The 19707-nt window shown below is 54.3% G+C and overlaps 2 protein-coding genes across 4 annotated transcripts in view; one reads left to right on the top strand and one right to left on the bottom strand.

The window, feature by feature from the left end:
* Positions 1-32: 32 nt before the first annotated feature.
* Positions 33-5426, bottom strand: OGFOD2 (2-oxoglutarate and iron dependent oxygenase domain containing 2). Its single transcript, XM_042909983.1, has 7 exons — positions 4751-5426; positions 4260-4316; positions 3431-3544; positions 3242-3341; positions 1646-1773; positions 1127-1384; positions 33-1052 (listed from the first exon to the last, which is right to left on the bottom strand). The coding sequence occupies exons 1-7, from the start codon at positions 4880-4882 to the stop codon at positions 789-791; spliced, it is 1053 nt and encodes a 350-aa protein (XP_042765917.1). The 5' UTR covers positions 4883-5426; the 3' UTR covers positions 33-788.
* Positions 5427-5434: 8 nt separating this feature from the next.
* ABCB9 (ATP binding cassette subfamily B member 9) overlaps positions 5435-19707 on the top strand; it is a 36001-nt gene continuing 21728 nt past the window's right edge. For 2 of the 3 annotated variants that reach the window (XM_042909980.1, XM_042909982.1), the window contains exons 1-2: positions 5435-5954; positions 18269-18953. In XM_042909980.1, coding sequence (XP_042765914.1) covers positions 18353-18953 — 601 coding nt within the window. In that variant the 5' untranslated portion in view covers positions 5435-5954; positions 18269-18352. The remainder of the gene's footprint in view (positions 5955-18268; positions 18954-19707) is intronic. The other variant, XM_042909981.1, reaches the window with a different exon arrangement.

Genomic DNA, 19707 nt, shown 5'->3' on the forward strand with positions numbered 1-19707 from the left:
CAAGTTTTTCAAGAACAACAGCAAACATGGAGGGCTGTTATAAAGCACTTTATATACATTAAATCGTTTCACTCTCACAACAGCTTTCTGAGATAGGTACTTACCAGATAAGGAAAAGTAAAGCACGAAGAGGTCAAGGGGCTTACTTGCAGCCACACAGCTGGAAGCAGCAGGATCAGAATTTGAACCCAGGCAGTCTGGCTCCAGAGTCCCTGCTCTTAACCCCTCTGTGGAAAGCGCCCGACACCAACTAGAAGTTGCTATCGATGGCTCACCCAGATCCCCTTCATAGACAGATGCACTCACCCAGGCTGTGGTGTCTCCTAACTCATACCTGTACTCTTCTCTGGAAGGTTCCCTGGGCCACTGGGAACCAGCACCTCCCCACCCACCCCGCCAGCCCGGCCTTGACACACCTGTGAGCCAATAACCGATGCAGGGGGCAAACTGCTACATTCACGCTCTAGGACGCTTGGTGGGATTGGGCTGAAGCTAGGTGCCCTCTGAAACCACATCTTGGCCCAGCTCCTTCCTGTCCTGTCCTTCCCTCACGCCCTTCTCCAGAAGGTATTCCCTCAACAAACCACCTGCACAGGAATCCTCATCTCGGGCTCTGGTTCTCACACACCTGACCTAAACCAACGTGTCTGCCGAAAGGATGACTCCGAGGCTTGTGTGTCCTTTTGAACCAAGAAGTGCCTGAGGGCTGCAGGGAGTTTATTCTTGCCCTGCCCAACCCAAGGTGGCAGAGCCCGGCCATGCCACCCCGACACTGGCCCCGACCAGACTCAGGTCAGTGCGCACGCATCCACCGTGGTGGGCTCCTCACGAGTGAAGCCGTCGCCGAAGCCATCGTCGTCCACCAGGTCAGGTTTCCGGCAGCACATGGGGCACAGGCGGTTGCGCACAGCAGAGGCCCGGAGCCAGACGACAAGGTTCCAGCGCTCGCCAGTGCCTAGGGGCCGGGCCCCGTGCAGCTGGCCACCCCGGTGCAGGATGCCCCGGCCCACCACGTGTTCCACCTCCAGGGGCCTGGCCAGGGCTGAAGGTGCCTGCAGACAGCGGAGCTCAGGCCCGGGCACTCCCGGCTGCCCCAGGCCCTGCCCCCCGGGTCACACACACTAACCTGGAAGAGGTCCCCGAAGTACAGGGCGCCCCCCGTGAAGGCCTTGCCAAGGGCCACGTTGAGGGTGAGTTCGGCATTATCATAGTGGCAGCCTAGCTCACGGTCCTGGCCCGGTGCATATTTGACCACAAAGGCACGGTGGCTGTCGAGCCAGCCCCCACCGCAGTCTGGGTACAGCAGGGCCATCAGTGGCTGCAGGAAGCGTTCCCGCAGCGGAGTCACCAGCGGCTCATCCAGGCCTAGCTCGTGCAGCAACACCTGGGAGGGGGATCCTGGGAGTCGGCAGGGAAACCGGTGGGGGCCTCACCCTGGGTCCCTGCGGGCAGTCTCTTCCTAGGGACAGCAGCGCTTTGCAGAGATCGATGGGCTTAACTTCAAAATAACCCGACCGTGACCTCATCTTCCAGACTGGGAGACCAAGACCAACGGGACCCAACAGCTCTTCTCTCGCACTGCAGCTACGGCTCCCCAGCCCCGGCTCCCTGCCGCCTCGGGCCCCCCGGAGGGAGCCGCACCTACCCCATAGTTGTTCATGGTGTTGGGTCTTCCCTTGGGCATGTCTGAGTGCTCGAAGTGCTCCAGCTCCTCCAGCAGGGCCTGGCAGAATGGCGCTGTAAAGACCGGCAGCCGGTAGATACGCTTCTCCCCTGCGGAAGGAGGGACAGTCTGTTGGCTGGGAGCTTCCGTGTGGGTTTCAGTCTCCTTGCGAGCTGTGAGCCTGGGCACGTCTTTTCACTTCCCTCAGCCTCAGTTTCCTCATCTGTACGATGGGGATAACGCAGGTACTCACTTCTCAGGGCTGTCGTGACCATTAATGACATAATGCGTGGGCAGCAGAGGGGCCTGTTCTCGGGTCCCCTTATTTGTCCCTGGAGCCTCTCCTCCTGCTGCCGCAGGTGTCCACAGCCTAGCCATCAGACTCAGATGTGGGTTCTGGTGAGACCCAGAGGTGGGAAGGGATTAGCCCAATGACCCCCAGCAGGCCAGTGATGGAGCCCAGCAGGGATCACAGGGCCAGCGCCAAGCTTTCTCTGCACCCCATCCCATGAGCCACCAACACTTGTACCCCAACTGAAGTGCCTCCTGGAGCCTCTGTTCCCCACACAGGAAGGCTGAGGGGGGCTGCTCTTTCTTGCCGGGTCCTGGTAGGGAGAGGCCAGGCTCCGAACGGAAATGCAAACATTTCTTGGCAGATGCACCAACACCCTGGGGTGCACGGCTGGTGTGCCCCCACACTTTTGGCCAACTCACAGCCGACAGCCTTCACCCAGACAACCGTTACACGATCTCCGCTGTTGGGGAGTGGATGGGAATGAGGAGGGATGCCCCCGGGCTGGGAGGGCATGTTTCATTCACACTCCACCCTGTGCCTCACAACAGAGCACGGGCTTGATAAGGGGAGCAACACCTTGCACCTATCTCCCCAAAGGATCCCCTAGGCCTAGGAATAGCCATAACTGTAAGACTGAGGAAACCTCTAGATGCTATGCACCCAGCCCTTTACGCATGTTACCTTGCTTAATCACACTTTAGCAGATGGGTATTACTATCGCTCCCGTTTCACAGATGATGAAACTGAGGCAGAGGGCTTAAGGAACTCGGAAGGGCCAGACTTCCTGCTAGGGTTAGCCCACGGGAGATCCCAGCAGGAGACTCAAAGGCCAGAGAGATGCGGCATTTCTGAGTTGGGCATGGCTTTGTGCTTCTGCTCGAGGCCACAGCTGCTTCCTGGCAGCTGCTTCCCGCCCCTCTCCCACAGCTCCCAGTCGTGGCGGGCTCAAGACACTCACTCTTGCCCACTTCTCCAGGTCTAGGGATAAGGAACTGTCTGCTCCCCACCCCCCTCACCCCCAGGGAGAGGGGGGAGGGGGGTGGTCCTGTGTCAGCTGTCCCTTCGTTAAGTTCTTCAGTCACCCCCATTCGAGTGTGCCAGCTGGCTCATACCTGACACAGGCAGGTGGGCAAGTGAGTAAGTGACTACAGATGCCCTGCTCCCGGCGGGTCCCACCAGCCCTTCTAGCTCCTGCTGGCTTAGATTCTGGAGGCAGACATGGTAGGTGGAGGGACCCCACCCCTTAGTCCTAGTCCTACCGGGTGATGGGGCCAGGGTCTCACCAGACACTGTCTCCAGCCGCTGGAGAAGGCCTTCAAGGTCTGCACCCGGCGATGTGCTGTACTCGGCTGCGGCCAAAAACTCAGGGGCCAGGGCCTCATCCTGGGGGCAAAACACACCGGCTGTGGGGCAGACAGCCTCCGGTGCCGGCTGCCTCCACCTCCTTCCAGTAACCTGCCTCCTTCCAGTACCTGCAGCGTGTTGTAGATGTGAGGCCGCACCGGGTGGTAGGAGCGTGCGATGAGGGCTTTCCTGGCAGCCGCCTCCTGCCCCAGCCGCTGCCGCCGTTCCACCTCCTCCTCGAGCTGGGGATGGCACAGGGCCTGGTCATCCAGATGGGGCCGCCCATCACCCCCCAAGGTCATTGTACAGATGAGAAAACTGAGGCTCAGGAAGGCCAGAGCAGGACCTGGGCTGACAGCCCAGTCTCCCTACACGCCTGACTCGATCAGGGTAAACTGCAGGTGCCAAGCCGCTGGCTGAACGCAACTCCTTCTAGTAGGGGCCCATGCCGCTCGGGGTTGCACCACTCAGGGCCTGGCAGGGATGAGAGCCCCTCCCCAAACCTCAGCCAGCTGGGCCCCCGAGGGAGGGGAATGGAATCCCAGCCAGTCCTGTGTTCCAGAGGCTGCGGAGGGCTCGCCTAGGAAGTTTCCCGTTACTAACCCTCCGATGGAGGAGGAGGTGGAAGGTGGAGCAGCCCCGGCACCAGCCAAAGGGGGTGGGTGGACAGACGAAGAGCTGGGAGCCAGAGCCGGGCGGTCCCGGGTGGGATCTCAACTCCACCTGCTGTGACACCTCGGGCCAGTAATTCCCTCTTTAAGCAAAAGTGTCTCGTCTCAGGAGGGCGTGGGGTAGACGACCTGGCATTTGCCACTTTCTCTTTTTCTGGTGTCAGGACACAGATACTGCGGTGAGTGGACACGGGAAGGACCCCCCCCCCCCCAAACTGCTGACACAACCTAAAGAGGAAGGGCTAGGCTGGGTGTGGAGGGGGTCCGCGAGGGTGGGGAGCGTTACCTCTGCTAATAGCTGCTGGAAGTCTTGGGGGCTGACACATCCTCGGCTGCGCAGGATCTGAGAGCAGAAAGTCCAGGGAGCTCAACTGTGTGACCTTGCGAGTAAGTCACTTAACGCCTCTGAGCCTCAGTTTCCCCAGGTTAAGATGCAGACGAGAGCCTGGACCTCACAGGATCATTGTGAGGATGAAATTCGATAAGCACGCAAAACAGACAGCACCGAGAGCGCGCCGAGCCTGGCCCTGCCCTCAGCACTTTACCTGTATGTTCCACTCATTCATTCATTCCTTACGACAACCTCACTAAAGAGACACTATTATCCCCCTTTAAGGTGAAGAAAGCGAGGCACCCAGAGATTAAGTCATTCTTGTTATCACATCTGAACACCCGGGCAAAGCACAAGACCTGGGGGACGAAGGTCCCTCCTCCGCCACCCCTCCCCCATCACCCCGCCCCGCCCATTTCTCCGCAGAGCCACTGGGGGCCACTCACCGGGCCAAAGTCCCGGCGAAGCTGCTCCTCGCCCCGGAAGCGCACGTGGAGCCGGTAGCGCGCCACGTACAAGTTCTCCGAGCAGAAGCAGGCGCAGCGGCAGAAGCGCCTCGGGCCCCCAGCCGTCGCCATGGTGAAGAGGCGAGCGTCGCCCCGCAGGGTTCCGTAGGGGCACTTCCGGCACGCCCCCGACGGGGGTGGGGGCGCGGCGGTGGCACGGGAGGCAAGGGTCCGTTCTGAGTTCGCAAGTGCACAAGAGGACGAAGACTCCGCGCCAGAAAACGGGTCTGCAAGGGGGAAAGACGCTCCGGGGCCGGACTGGGGCGAGCAGCCTCGGCGGACAGAGCGTGTGGTCTTCTCGTTCCGCCTCACAGTTCCCCCATCCACGACGTGGGGATTAATCACCCCACTTTACAGATAGGGAAACTGAGCCGCACCTTCACAGGCCGGGGACAAGTCGGGACTTGGAACCGCAAGACGTTTTGCTTCAACGCTGCCTTCCTTTTCTGCTCGGAGCTTTTGAAGAGGCGGCCAACGCCAGGAGGACAGGAGTTCTGGGGTCCGGTCTCGTTCTCTCCCAACTATCCAGTTCTGTGCGTCTGAACTCGGGTTTAGCTTTCGGCCCGGGTCCCTACCCGGCACTCCTCGAGCCTCCGCCACGGTCTCCAGATTCGCTGCTGACGGCCCCGGGATGTGTTTTCTTGAAAACGCTCCGTCCGGCGTGACTTCCGGTGGCTCCTCCTAGGGATACAAATGTGGGCGGGGATCGGGGTGTGGTCTGCTGGCGGCCACACCCCGCACGACCGGCTCCCGGTGGTGCTGTGCACCGCTGCTGTGTGAGATGAGTGTGTTTTTCTTTTAGAGTGTGCGCCCCTACCTCGGGGACACCCATCGTAGCTCCTACGTACTTGTCTGGGAGGCCCCCCCATCTTGGTCCTCGGTTCACCCCCCAAGCCCAGAGCCGCAAAGCCCCGGGAAGAAGCGTGGATGGCAGCCCTGTGACTGGGGGAGGAAGTCGTGTCCCCTGCAACAGATCTCGTCCCCTGTCCTAGAGTTCCCTCCCTGGCTCAGCGTGGTGTGGGGAGGCCTGGGCCTCAAGACTCCAGCCCTTACCCCAGATACGCAGATGACCACAAATGATAACTCCTGTTGGCCGAGCCTCCACCTTCCCTGCTTCCATCCCTACGGCAAACCTTTGAGCGAGGTACTGTCTTACCATTGTTACAGATGGGGAAACTGAGGCTCAGAGAGGGGCGGTGACCTGCCCCAGGGTTCACAACGGGAGTCCTCCGAGTGGTTGGTTTCTGAAGGATTTCCGATCTTCTCTTTGTGCTTGTTGGCATTTCTTTTCTTTTCTTTCTTTTCTCTTTTCTCTTAAATGTTTATTTGTGAGAGAGAGTGCACGCACAAGCTGGGAAGGAGCAGAGAGAGAAAAGGACAGAGGATCTGAAGGAGGCTCCAGCCCACAACTCGGGAGATCGTGACCTGAGCCGCCCAGGTGCCCCATCATTTATTTTCTTGATGCTTTCCTTTCCTTCAGATGTACAGTCGGGTTTACACCCACGCACTCACACTGGCAGTGAGACACGTACACACTCATGCACACCCTTACATGCTCACATATGCTAACACACGTTCACACACCGTCACAAATACGCTTGTACCAGTGACACACTCACACATCCACTCACCCTCACCCACACACACAAAACACCTCACGTACGGTCACAGCCGCACACTCACACATCCGGCACGCTCACTCACACTCACAGACAGCACAGTCCCTGGTTCCTCTCAGCTCTGTGGCAAATCGACCCCCGATGCCTGCCAGTGGCTCCTACCGGAGCTCCTACCAAGGGAGACGGGAGAACTTCACGTCCTGTGAAGTATGGTGCCAGGCTGCCTTCCCGGCCGTCTCCACCAGCATGTTCGGGGGTCCAGGGCTCCAGCCAGCACCTTGGGGGGCTGGGAGAAGGCTTCTGCTCTCAGGGCAACAGCCTGATTGGTTTTCACACTGGCTGGCCGGGGGCCAGCCCGGGGGGGGGGGGGGGGGGGCGGTGGGCAGGACCACCCCAAGTGTGGGAGGTTGGCCTGTGTCAGGAAGTGTGTTTTGACTGACAGATAAGGTCCCTCCCCTTCTGAAACTCAGTCAAGGTGGGGGGTGGGGGAGGAACAGGAGCAAGCAAAGAAACAAATACATGGTCAAGGTATTTTCATTCAGCCGTAAGTGCAAGGAAGACAAGCTAGGTGATGGGATGGAGAGTGCCTGGAGGTGACCGCCTTACACAGGGAGGCCGGAGAACGCCTCCCCAGGAGTGACATTTTAGCCGAGCCCCAACTGCTGCAGCAAGATCTGGCAGGAGAGGGTTCTAGGCAGGGGGACTAAAAATGTAAATCCCCTCCCGTGGGATGAACTTGCCATGCTGGGAGAACAGCAAGGCATAGAAGAGGGCAAGTCATACGGAATGAGGCCAGGGTGACATTCGGGCCAAATTACTGGGCGTAAGATACCACTGTTAACACTTTGGATTTTACTCTACACGCAAAGGGAAGCTGCTTAATCCTTGCGACCAACCTTATGAGGCAGAAACTATCCGCATTTTACAGAAGTGGAAAACGAAGGTCAGAGAGGTTAAATGACCCAAGGTCATTCAAGGTGACACAGTTCATAAGTTGTAGGGTCTGGAATGGAACAGGAGTCTGATCCTGCCAGGTTGTTCCTAAACGTATGGCCAGGTCTGCCTTTCCCCTCCTCCGGCATGAAATCTAGGTCACTGGGCCTCAAGGATCTGAGGACCCGGGGACCCAGCCCAAGCCTCCTGAAGGTACTAGGCTTCCCCAAGGGGGAAATCCCCCTGGGGGTCTGCTTCCCCCTCAAGGATGGAGCTCCCCAAGCCAGAGCTGTGTGGCTTGAGAAGGTGTTTAAACTTTCATGGGTGTCTTGATTGCCCAGCAATAGTGGAAGGCCCTGCTCTCCAGGAAAGGATCTATTTCCCCAGCTCTGCATTCAGCAAGAATATTAATAGTAAATACTGGATCAATGTGCTTTCAACCAGCACTGACGTCTGTGTGAGGTATCGGGACATGTATGGTACAGATGAGGCTCAGTGAAGTACAGGGCCCTGTCTAGGATCATAAGCCTAGTAAGTGGCAGAACCAGAATTTCAGCACCCATCCTTCCCTCTGATTCCAGAGTGTGTTTGTGTGTGGGGTTGTGTACATATGTATATGTACATGTATATATGCATGTTGCACATATGTATATATGTATGTGTCTGTGCACGTTCTTTTGAATTCATAGAGAGCATGCTCTAAAAAAAAGGCACATCTTAAGTGTACCATCTGGTAAATTTTTACAAACTAGACACACACAGGTAACCAGCATCCAGACCTAACGACAGAACATTCCAGCCTGCAGAAGCCCCCACCATATCCCTGCTCACTCCGGACTAATCATCACCCTGACTCCTAAGAACAAAGATTAGTCTTGCCTGTTGCTGAATTTGATACAAATAAAATCATGTAGTATGTATTATTTTGTATAGTGCTTCTCTCACTTGGCATTCTTTTTTTTTTTTTTTAATTTTTAAAAGTCTGTTTATTTTGAGACAGAGAGTACGGGCACAAGCACAGGGGAGGGAGAGAGAGAGAGAGAGAGAGAGAGAGAGAGAATGAATCCCAAGCAGGCTCTGTGCTATTAGTGCCGACCCCGATGCGGGGTTCAAACCCACAAACCATGAGATCATGACCTGAGCTGAAATCGAAAGTGAGACGCTTAACCGACTGAGCCCCCCCCAGGCGCCCCTCTCACTCAGCATTCTGTTCTTGAGATTCACGGGTGTTGTGTGTAGCCGGAGACAGTTTATGCTTTTTTCTGGCTCCTTAATATTCCACAGGGTGACCCCTCCATCTATTGAGCCATTCTGCAGTCGAGGGACATTGGTATTGTTTCCAGTTTGGAGATGTCATGAATAAAGGTGCTACGAACACTGTAAATTTTTTTCACTGCAGTAAAATATACATAAAATTTACCATGTTAACCATCTTTTAGTAGACTTTACTTTTTAGAGCACTCTTAGGTTCACAGCAAAATTGAGTGGAAAGTGCAGAGATTTGCCATATGCCCCATGTCCCCCCAGCCTATCCCCCAGTGTCAGCACCCCTCACCAGAGTGGTACATTTGTTACAGTAGACGAAGTCACACTGACACGGCATTGTTACCCAAAGCCCATAGTTTATGTTAGGATTCACTCTTGAAATTGTACATCCATGGCTATTGACAATGTATAACAACACGTATCTACCATCACGGTATCATACAGAATAGTTTCACCGCCCTCAGAATCCTCTGTGCTCTGCTGTTCAGCCCTCCCCACTCCCTAACCCCTGGCAACCACTGATCCTTTTACTGTCTCCATCGTTTTGTCTTTTCCAGAATGTTATGCCTTTTCAGATTGGCCTCTTTCACTTAGTAATAGGCATTTATGTTCCCTCCACGTCTTTCCGTGGCTTGAGAACGGAGTGATACTGTATTATCTGGATGTACCACGGTCATCCATCCACCTACCGAAGGACATTTTGCTTGCTTCCAAGCTTTGGCAATTACGAATAAAGCTGCTATAAACATCCATTTGCGGGCTTTTATGTGGACATGAGTTTTCAATTCATTTGGGTAAATATCTAGGGGCACGTTTGCTGAATCGTACAGTAAGAGTATGTTTAGTTTTATAAGAAACCACCAAACTCTTCAAAAGTAACTACTGTTTTGCATTCCCACCAGCAATGAATGAAAGTTCCTGTGGCTCCACATCTTCACCAGCATTTGGTGTTGTCAGTGTTTTGGATTTTAGCAATTCTGTTAGGTAGGTAATGGTATCGCATTGTTGTTTTAATTTGCAATTTCCTAGTGACATGATCTTGAGCGTCATTTCATATGTTTATTTGCCGTCTGTATATCTTCTTTGGTGAGGTGTCTGTTCAAGTCTTTTGCCTCTATTTTTTTTGTTTGTTTGTTTTAAGTTTATATATTTATTTATTTGGGGGGAGAGAGAGAGAGACAGAGAACGCACAAGCACAAGCGGGTGAGAGGCAGAGAGAAGGAGAGACAGAATCCCAAGCAGCCTTCACGCCATCAACGCAGAGCCCATGCGGGGCTTGAGCTCACAAACTGTGAGATCATGAGCTGAGCCGTGATCAAGAGTTGGCCGCTTCACTGACTCTGCCACCCAGATGCCCCTTTTGCCTCTTTTTAAAATTGGGCTATTTGTGGTTTGTTGTTGTTGTTGTTGTTGTTGTTGAGATTTATGTATTGTTTTGGATAAGAAGACATTTGGCTTTATCAGATATATTTTTTGCAAGTATTTCCTCCCAGTCTGTGCCTTGTCTTCTCACTCTCTTGACAGTATCTTTTGCAGAGTAGAAGTTTTTAACTGTAATGAAGTTCTGCTTATCAATTCTTTCATGAATCATGCCTTTGATGGTGCGTCCAAAAATCATCTTCATACCCAAGAGAACCTAGATATTGTCCTATGTTATCTTCTAAGACTTGTATAGTTTTGCACTTTACATTTAGGTCTGTGGTCCATTTTGAGTTAATTTTCGTGAAGAGTGTAAGGTCTGAGTCTAGATTTTTTTTTTTTTTTTTTTTTTTTTTTTTTTTTTTTTTGCATGTGGGTGCCCAGTTGTCCCCATACCATTTGTTGAAAAGACAATGTTTGCTGCATTATCCACCTTTGCTCCTTCGTTACAGATCGGTTGACTATATTTATACGGGTCTATTTCTGGACTCTCTATACTGTTCCATTGATCTGTGTGTCTCTTCTTTCATCCAAACCACACTGTCTTATTATGGTAGCTTTATAGTAAGTCTTGAAGTCGGGTAGTGTCAGTCCTCCGACTCTGTTTTTCTCCTTCAATACTGCGTTGGATGTTTTCACACAGCAGAAATGACAGAGCCTGGATCTCGACCCAACTCTGAGTCATTCTGACTTTTGGATAGCCCATCCAGAATGCTTTCTTCAAGTATAGTCATATATTTGCTTTTGTTTTTGCACAAACATTAAGAGACTTCAACTTTATTCTGTCCCCCCCCCCTTTTTTTTTTGAGGTTTATTTATTATTTTGAGAAAGAGTATGTAAGCAGAGGAGGGGCAGAGAGAGAGGATCCCAAGCAGGCTCCACATTGTCAGTGAGGAACCCGATGCAGACATGAACTGTGAGATCATGACCTGAGCCAAAATCAAGAGTCAGACTGTCAACCACCCGAGCCACCAAGGCGCCCCTATGTCCCTTGTTTTCACTCAATACATGCAGGAGGTCATTCCACACCTTTACAGAACTTTTGTATATAGATACATGCATACATTATTTTTCCCCTGCCATAGTGTTCTGTGAGCCATGAGTTGGCCAATTCCCTATAGAAGGGTGTTTAGGTTATTTCCAGATTTTTGCTACTACAGTTACTATCTGAAAACTGGTATCTTTGCTCCCCTCCACAAGTCTTCTCTATAGAAGAAATTCCCAGTGGGTCCCAAAAAAGTGCTTTTTACGTTCTGAACTTTGCCAAATTTCCCCTTGAAGGAGGCTGTGCCTTGTAGTAGCAGAGGCTGTTTTAAATTCAGAGTCCTTTGGGGCGCCAGGGTGACTCAGTCATTTAAGCGCCCGACTTCGGCTCAGGTCACGATCTCGAGGTTGGTGAGTTCTAGCCCCGCGTTGGGCTCTGTGCTGACAGCTCAGAGCCTGGAGTCTGCGTCGGATTCTGTGTCTCCTCCCTCTCTCTCTGCCCCTCCCCTGCACTCACTCTCTCTCTCTCTCTCTCAAAAATAAAAAAAGAAAACATTAAAAATTTTTTTTTATAAATTCCAAGTGCTTTAAGCCTTTGACTGAAGGATGGAGAGGTGAGGGGAGATGTTGCCCCACTTGCCGACTCTCTGGGCCTTGACCTACTCTCCCTGGCTCTGGGTTCAGGCCACATCCTTTGCCTGGAAGCCTACTTACCTTACACCTTTCTCTAAGAGCCTTCCCAGCTAAAGTAGGCCTGGGTCACTTTCCACTACCCCACCCAGGTTGATTCCTTTATAGCACTTACCACTGACCGAAATGATCTTATGTATTGACTTGTTGATTTCCTGTCTCCCCTACCTGCAAAGGATGGTCGTTTTCCTTTTTTCGCACTCAGCCATATTCCTAGCACCCAGCACCCAGCAGTCACTCAGTATGTATTGCTGTTTCCCCTCTCCCAATCCCTACTACCCTGCTCTATTTTTCTCCATAAAATGTATTCCCTGCCACCAGATATACTTTACTTATTTATTATATGTATTGCCTGACTCCCTCACTAGCATGTCAGCTCCAGCAGACAAGGATCCTGTTTTCTTCACTGTTGCATCTCAAAAGCTCAGAATGGTACAAGGCACATCGTAGGTGCTGGACAAATGTTTGTTGAAAGAAAGAGAGGGAGAGACAGGGAGAAAGACAAAAAGGATGGAAGGAAGGGAAGGGAGGGAGGAAGGAACTAAGGAAAAAAAGAGGATCATAACGCCCACCCTCCGGGGCTGGCAGACTGTCCCTCCAGAGGAAAAGACCCATGAAAGAGGTGGCGCCCCCACCAGGTCAGGACATCTCTGTGTGCCCACATTGGCCCTGGAGCCTCCAGACCAGAAGTGCGGGGCTGGAGGGCCTGGCTCGGGGGGGAGGGGGCGGGGCTCGTCGCAGGTGGGCGGGCGGCTAGCTCGGGCCCCGCCCCTCCTGGAGGCCCCGCCCCACCCGTCAGCTGGCCTGGGCGCCCGCCCCGCTCTGCTCCGACCTTGCCGCGGCGCCGCCGGGGTGGGAGGCGGGGAGGATCAGCGGGAGGAGCGGAGCGAGCGCAGCGCCGGGCGCAGCCTCCAATGAGCTGCGGAACCCGCGCCCCTGGAGACCCGAGCCCTCTGCGCCCCCTCCCCACGGCTCACCTGGTGTCAGGTAAGGTAACAGGTAAGAGCGCGGCGTCCAGGACCCCCGAACAGGTCCTTCCCAGGCCGGGGTGCCAAGCTCCACACAGGCTGGGGGCGTCTGGGTCCCCTTGCCCCAGAGGTAGACATCACGGTTGAAGGTGGCAGCCTTTTGGGAGCCTTTCTGGCCCCCGCCCCTGTCCCCAGGCGCCCGCGGCCGCTGGCCCAGCCCCCCACCCCTGCGGCAGCATCCTTTCCACGCCCGCAGGGTGAATGTTGCTTTTTTTTTTTTTTTTTTAACTCCTCTGGCGCTGCTGCCTCTTGGAAAATGGTGGGGGCGCCTTTTGGGGAGGATCTTGGGATGGCTGTTCTCCCCCAAGGATCGGACTGGCGCGACTTCCCAGGGCTCCCCACGTTCTACAGCGGTGCCTGCCCACGGGTCCCGAGCGCCCTGGCTGTAGCAGAAGCCTGGGAGCGGAGGGGGGGTGGGGGGGGGGCCCGACCTGGGCCTGCTGATCTTGGCAAACCTTTTCCCTCATATCCCCCGCTGGCCCATGGGCTGACCTTCCAGCGCATCCACCCTGGCAGTTAGGCCTATGGGTTCCCCGGGGCTCCTCCCTTGTTTGTGGGTCTGTGTTAAAACGAGGTGCCTCCTCCCCAGACCTAATGTTGTTTAAGAGAGCCTTAAGCTGGTCTGACAGGGTACGCCATCCTCTGCCCCACCCCCTGGAGATAGACTGGCCTCCATTCCCCTGCTTCAGAGGGGCAGGTGACAGGTGACAAGAGGACGGTTGTAGGAAGGCCCACAGCAGCTCCCCAGTTTGCCTTGCCCAGGGCCAGGAGTTACCTGAAACAACTTTCCCAAGTCTCTGCGAGAGGACCAGTCCCAGCATGAGATGTGGTGGGTTCAGCAGGACTGGACTCAGGATGGAACAAAGTGGACCTGGCCCAGTCCTGGCCCTGCATCCAGAAACCCCATGATAACACCACCCTCCGTTAGCCAGTGTTCGCTGAGCAGTGAATGGGCCATGACAACTTTGGGGTGAAAAGTTCACCAAGTTAGGAGTGGACCAAGCTGCTTGGGCCACCCGGGTCCTTCAGGACCCTTTTGTCGTGGTCCCTGAGTCCCTGAGTAGTCTGGGCACGTCCCACCCAGAGAGGCAAGTGTTGAGTTTCAGTCCTGCCTTTGCCTGTTCTCTGCGGGCCACTTAACTTACCCTGGCCTCCATTTCCCCGTCTGTACAGTGGGCATGATTGCATGAGGACCTCCCAGGAGAGGAGTGAGGATGAGCTGAACTGGGAGGTCATTGTCTGGCAGGTAGTAGCCCTCCACACACGGCAGCCGTTGTGATTGTAATAATTGCTTCTGATCTCCTGGCTGTTGCAGACTTTCCTTTTGTGCAGCTGACGGCTGGAAATGCCCCACCCACCGTTTCTACTGAGACGAAAATCCTTTGGCAGGACCCCCTGTGGACGTGGGGTCACTTGCTAAGCCTGTGCCGTTCCTTAGCATTTGGGGGCAAGGCAAGTTGCCCCTGTCTTCTTGGGCCATGTCACAACCTGGGCAGTGCCTGCTCTGGCCTCTGGCCACCACCTTGTCCTTGTCCCTCGGGCCACACTCGGCACCCATGTGCCCAGAGCTTGCCCTCCAGCTCCACCCGGCTGAGCTCAGCTGTATCCTCCAGATCAGGCGGCTGCAGGGCAGGGATGTGCCTCCAGGCAGCCCCACGGTCCCCCTTCTTCCCTCCTCACGGTCTTGGCTGGTGGTCTTGTCCCCTTCACCCTCCTACTCAGTAACTTTAAAAATAACAGAGTAGCCTGTCCCCACCGAGGGCTGTAACCTGACCCGAGTTGGATTCTGCTCCATCAGAGCCTGGATACAAGGACTCAGCACTTGGGAGTATGGGACCATGGTGCTATAGCTGCTCTGTGCCCAGGTCACTGGGTGACCCTAGACAGGCCTCACCCCTTATTCTCTGTGCCTCAGTTTCCTGTGCTTCATGTGCTTCACATAGTCCATGATGCTGGAGTGTGAAACTTTGCTTTTCCCGGTGCAGATGAACAGCTGGGGTCCCCGTGTGGGTGGCTGTCCAACGGGGTTGCCATAACCCCAAGCGGAGGGGTGTTGGGAAGGAACTCCCCCAGTGACTGGGCTTGGGGGCAGGAAGAGCCGGCTACGTCCCTCGGCAGGTCTCTGGCAGATACGCCTCCTGTCCCACTTCTGAACCCCAGCTCCTTTCCGGGGCCAAGGAACTCCTTGTGCCCACCAAGAGGTGAGCAACAGCCAAGGTGGCTGGCAGGGCCTGGGTAGCCGGCGGTGGCTTGGCCAGGAGGCCTGGCGCGGCACCGGGCCAGGAGCGTCCCTCCCCGGGCTCCGACTCATGCTCGCCCACTCGCTGGCTCCCCGAGGCCTCTGCATTGCAGCAGACGAGAGCCTCTGCCGGCAGCCCAGCTGGGACTTGCGGTGGAGCAAGGGACTGGGCAGGGGGTGTCTGTCCCCGCCATCCCTACCCCTGCCCCCTCCCCTGCCCCCGGTCCCACTCAGCCCTGCCTTCCTTAGGAGATACAGCTGCTGACAAGGTAGCCTTCTCTGGGACTGATCTGAGTCTAGTCAGAAGAGCTGGACTCTCCGTGGGGCCCAGGCTCAGGGACTGTCACACCCCTGGGTTCTTTCTGCATCTGAGACCCCTCCTGAGCATCAGTAGGGGTCTCGCCTACCCCCTGAAGAGGCCGTTTTGGAGCGTTAGGGCTTTGGAGTTGAGAGCCCAGATTTTAGAATGCCGTGGCCTGGGTTCACCTTCCAGCTCAGCCACTTACTTACTAGCTGTGTGATCCGGGACAGCTCACTTAACCTCTCTGTGCCTCATCTTCTTGACTATAAAATAGGGATAATAATAGAACCTACCTCACAGGATTCTTGTGAAGATTAATGCATTTAAAGCACTTAGAACAGTGTCAGACACACATTTACGTCAATCAGCATTAGCTGTCGGTACCGTTGTCACTGTTCTCATCACGGATGCCATCGGCTCTGCCTCTTGGCTGAGCCCCCTCTCGTGCAGACTCTATTTTCCTTTGACAAATACTCCCTGTTAGCACTTGTTATATTGACAAGTGTTTTAGCTTAACAGTGTAGAACCCAGATTCTGGAGCCAGAGAGCTCTGGGTTCAAATCCCAGCTCTGCTACTCACCAGCTGTGTGATCTTGTGCAAGTTCTTAACTTCTCTGGGCCTCAATTTCTCCATCTGCTAAAAGGGGATGGTGAAAGTACAAACCTCACAAGTTGTGAGGATTAAATAAACAAACACATATGAAGTGCATGGCCTATATAAAAGGCTGGGCCTGAGGTGCCTGGCTGGCTCAGTCAGTAGAGCGTGAGGCTCTTGATCTTGGGGTCCTGAGTTCAAGCCCCACGTTGGGCATGGAGCCTACTTAAAAAGAAAAATAAATTAAAATCCTATTAAGAAATAAAAATATATATGTATATATATATGTATATGTATATGTATATGTATATGTATATGTATATGTAATGCCAAGCCCACAGGAAGGGTTGTGTTTACATAACTGCTTGTACTTAAAAAAATGTTTTTAAGTTTATTTATTTGAGAGCGAGAGAGTGTGCATGAGCAGGGGAAGGGCAGAGAGAGAGACGGAGAGAGAGAATCCCAAGCAGGCTCTGCGCTATCAGCACAGAGCTTGAAATGGGGCTCAAACTCTCAAACCATGAGATTATGACCTGAGCTGAAACCAAGAGTCAGATGCTTCGCCGACTGAGCCCCCCCCCAGGCGCCCCACGTTTGCTTGTACTTACTGGGCAGCTGCTGTGCACCAGGCACAAAGGTTCAGAGTTAGGTGCCGGGATCCTTCACATACTGGCTCAAGTCCTGGCTTGGCCCTTTGTTGCAGAGTGATGCGGGGCACATGCTTTGCCTCTCTGTGCCTCAGTTTCTCCAACTATGTATGGGGTGTGGAAGCAGCCGCCTCATGGGGTTGTGTGGGGTTTCTAGCACTCCAGAACATGAGCCAAGAGACTTTGTGCACCAGAGCTGTTGGGGAGGAGGTCTCTTGAGGTGGCCCCCTTTCCAGTCACTGCTCACTCAGAGTGACCCCTCCCGGTGTTCCGTGCCTCTCCTTTTCACTTGGGGACTCCAGAACTTTGTCCATTTTGCAGATGGGACGATAAAGTCCCCAGGATGAAAAGGGATGGAGCCGAGTCAAGAGGCAGCACTCAGAGGCACATGCCCAGCCTAGTCCCAGTCCTGCCCTGGACAAGCCCCACTTCCAAAGTCCCCACCGGGCCCACATCCTGCAGTGTCCCTGCAGCTCCCGGGCTCTCCCAGGCACTGGCTCAGTCCCGGGGGGCCCAGTATGGGGGGGTGCTTTGGACAAAGCAGACATTAAGCTCCAGAGAGCCAAAAGGGCCCAAGTCAGGAGGTGAAGGGCAACCTGGGCTGGAGGAAAAGATTCTGGAAACTTCCAGGCGGATGTGAAAGTCCCTGGGTTGCTCCTAGGACCTGCGGTCACCCCCTCTTGGTCTAAGAGAGTAAAGTTTTATTTGGGGAGACGAAAGGCCTGATTTGGGGAGGAGAGAGCTAAGCAAACATTTATTTATTAAGCACCCACTGTATACGGTGGTAACAATCAGCAGCAATTATTACGTGCTAGGCACTGTGGCCAGAATTGATGCTCATGCATCGAACCTCATGCTGTTTTAAAGCTGATCTCAATTTTGTCCGCAGAGTCCTCCAGATCCCCTGCGCCCTCACCCCCCAGGCCACGTGGGGTGTCCTTGCCTCCCTCAAGCACATCGGCACACTCCTACCTCGGGGCTGTGGGGCTGACTATTCCAGCAGAAAGTGCTTTTCCCCCAGATAGCCGCATGGTGGACCCCCTCACCTCTTCTCGATCCTGCTCAAGTGTTACCTTCCTAGCGAGGTCTTTCCCGGACCCCCTGTTTCAAATTGCCCTCAGGGCACCTGGGTGGCCCAGTCGGTTAAACGTCTGACTCTTGACCCCGGCTCAGGTCATGACCTCACGGTTCGTGAGTTCAGGCCCCACGTCGGTCTCTGCTGGGGATTCTGTCTCTCCCTCTCTCTGCCCCCTCGCCACTTGTACTCTCTCTCACTCAAAAAAAATAAACTTTAATAAATAAATAAGTAAATAGATAAAAAAAAAATTGCCCTCACCATTTCCTGGACCCCCCTATTTAAAACTGTCCCCATTGCCCCCATCCCCTACACCCCATTCTTTCCCCCCCAGCCCTATCTCTTAACTGTATCGTTTACTCATTGTGTTTCTCCGTCTCTGACCGGAGTGTTCCACCTCCACAGAATCAGGGATCTTTGTTTTTGTTCGTCGTTAAATCCCAACACAAAGAACAGAGTCTGGCCCACTCAATAAACCTTGGTGTTCGGTAAACATTCCTTAAATGAATGGAATCTTCACGAAACTCCTGGGAAATCAGAATGCTTGTCATTGCCATCTTGCGGATGAGGAAACCGAGGCGTAGAGATGTCAAGTGACTTGCCCGAAGTCACACGGCCAACAAGCGGCAGACCTGACCTCCTTGCCCTGTCGCCCCTACAGGTCTGGCCTCACCCCACGGACAATGGCCTTGCCCCCGTGAGCTAGAGCCCACCCCTCGGCACCTGCCCCTCGCCAGCCAGCAGGATGCAGCTGTGGAAGGCGGTGGTGGTGACCCTGGCCTTCATGAGCATGGACGTCGGCATGACCACGGCCATCTACATCCTCAGCCACCTGGATCGCAGCCTGCTGGAGGACATCCGCCATTTCAACATCTTTGACTCGGTGCTGGACCTCTGGGCGGCCTGCCTGTACCGCAGCTGCCTGCTGCTGGGAGCCACCATTGGCGTGGCCAAGAACAGCACCCTCGGGCCGCGGCGGCTTCGGGCCTCCTGGACGGTCATCGCCCTCGTGTGCCTCTTTGTGGGCGTTTACGCCATGGTGAAGCTGTTGCTCTTCTCCGAGGTGCGCAAGCCAGTCCGGGACCCGTGGTTCTGGGCCCTGTTCGTGTGGACTTACGTCTCGCTTGCCGCTTCCTTCCTCCTCTGGTGGCTGCTGTCCACGGTGCGGCCGGACGCCAAGGCCCTCGAGCGGGGGGCCGGAGCCGAGGCCGAGGGCTTCCCTGGGGAGGACCGGCCCCCGCGTGAGCAGGCGTCTGGGGCTACGCTACAAAAGCTGCTGTCCTACACCAAGCCTGACGTGGCCTTCCTCGTGGCGGCCTCCTTCTTCCTCATCGTGGCAGCTCTGGGTAAGTGAGGCCCCGGGGGGCCTGGCAGGCACCCGCCAAAGCACTCGAGGGGGTCACAGCCACCTGTTCTTTCCTCTTAAACGTTTGACATTTTTCTCACGCGGTCCAAACAGCATTTTGATATGGGAAGGTGAACACTGGAGAGTTTCATTCCTAATTCTGCCTGACTACCCTGATCTCCCTGCCTAGGGCTAACTACAGCAAAATGTTCTAGAAGCTTCCAGGTGGGCGGGAAACCACTTTCTTTCGTTTCTTGTATGTTCTTCCAGTGTTTCCTTACAGAGCTACAAGTGAAAAAAAAAAAACATGGTACTCTTAACCACCTCTCACACGCTACCTTGCTATTTCGTGCCTTGCTTTTCTTGCTTAACAATATATTTTTGGAAATTTCCAATCAGCACCTCGTCCTTTTATTTGGCTGCATAATAGTAGTCCGCTGTGTGGCCGTAGCAAAGATTATACAGTTGGCGTCTTGCGGTCGGACCCTCGAGTTGTTTTGAGTCTTTTCTCTTACGGTAAATAACCTTGTTCATACACGTTTCATATAAATGCGGGTATATCTGTAGGACACATTTCCCAGAAGTGGATCACTGGGTCAAAGCATTTTTCTGGTAACGAAGCAGAATGTACGAGAGAGCCTCAGAACATGCTGTCTGTGATAAGAATAAGTATCGTTTGGGGAAACATTTACTTTAGTCACGTGTGCCTACATGTAAACGTGTCCTGGTTTGTCATGTAAAATGAATTCGTTACC

This window comes from Panthera leo, chromosome D3 (assembly GCF_018350215.1).
Source record: "Panthera leo isolate Ple1 chromosome D3, P.leo_Ple1_pat1.1, whole genome shotgun sequence".
Classification (NCBI taxonomy): Eukaryota; Metazoa; Chordata; class Mammalia; order Carnivora; family Felidae; genus Panthera; species Panthera leo.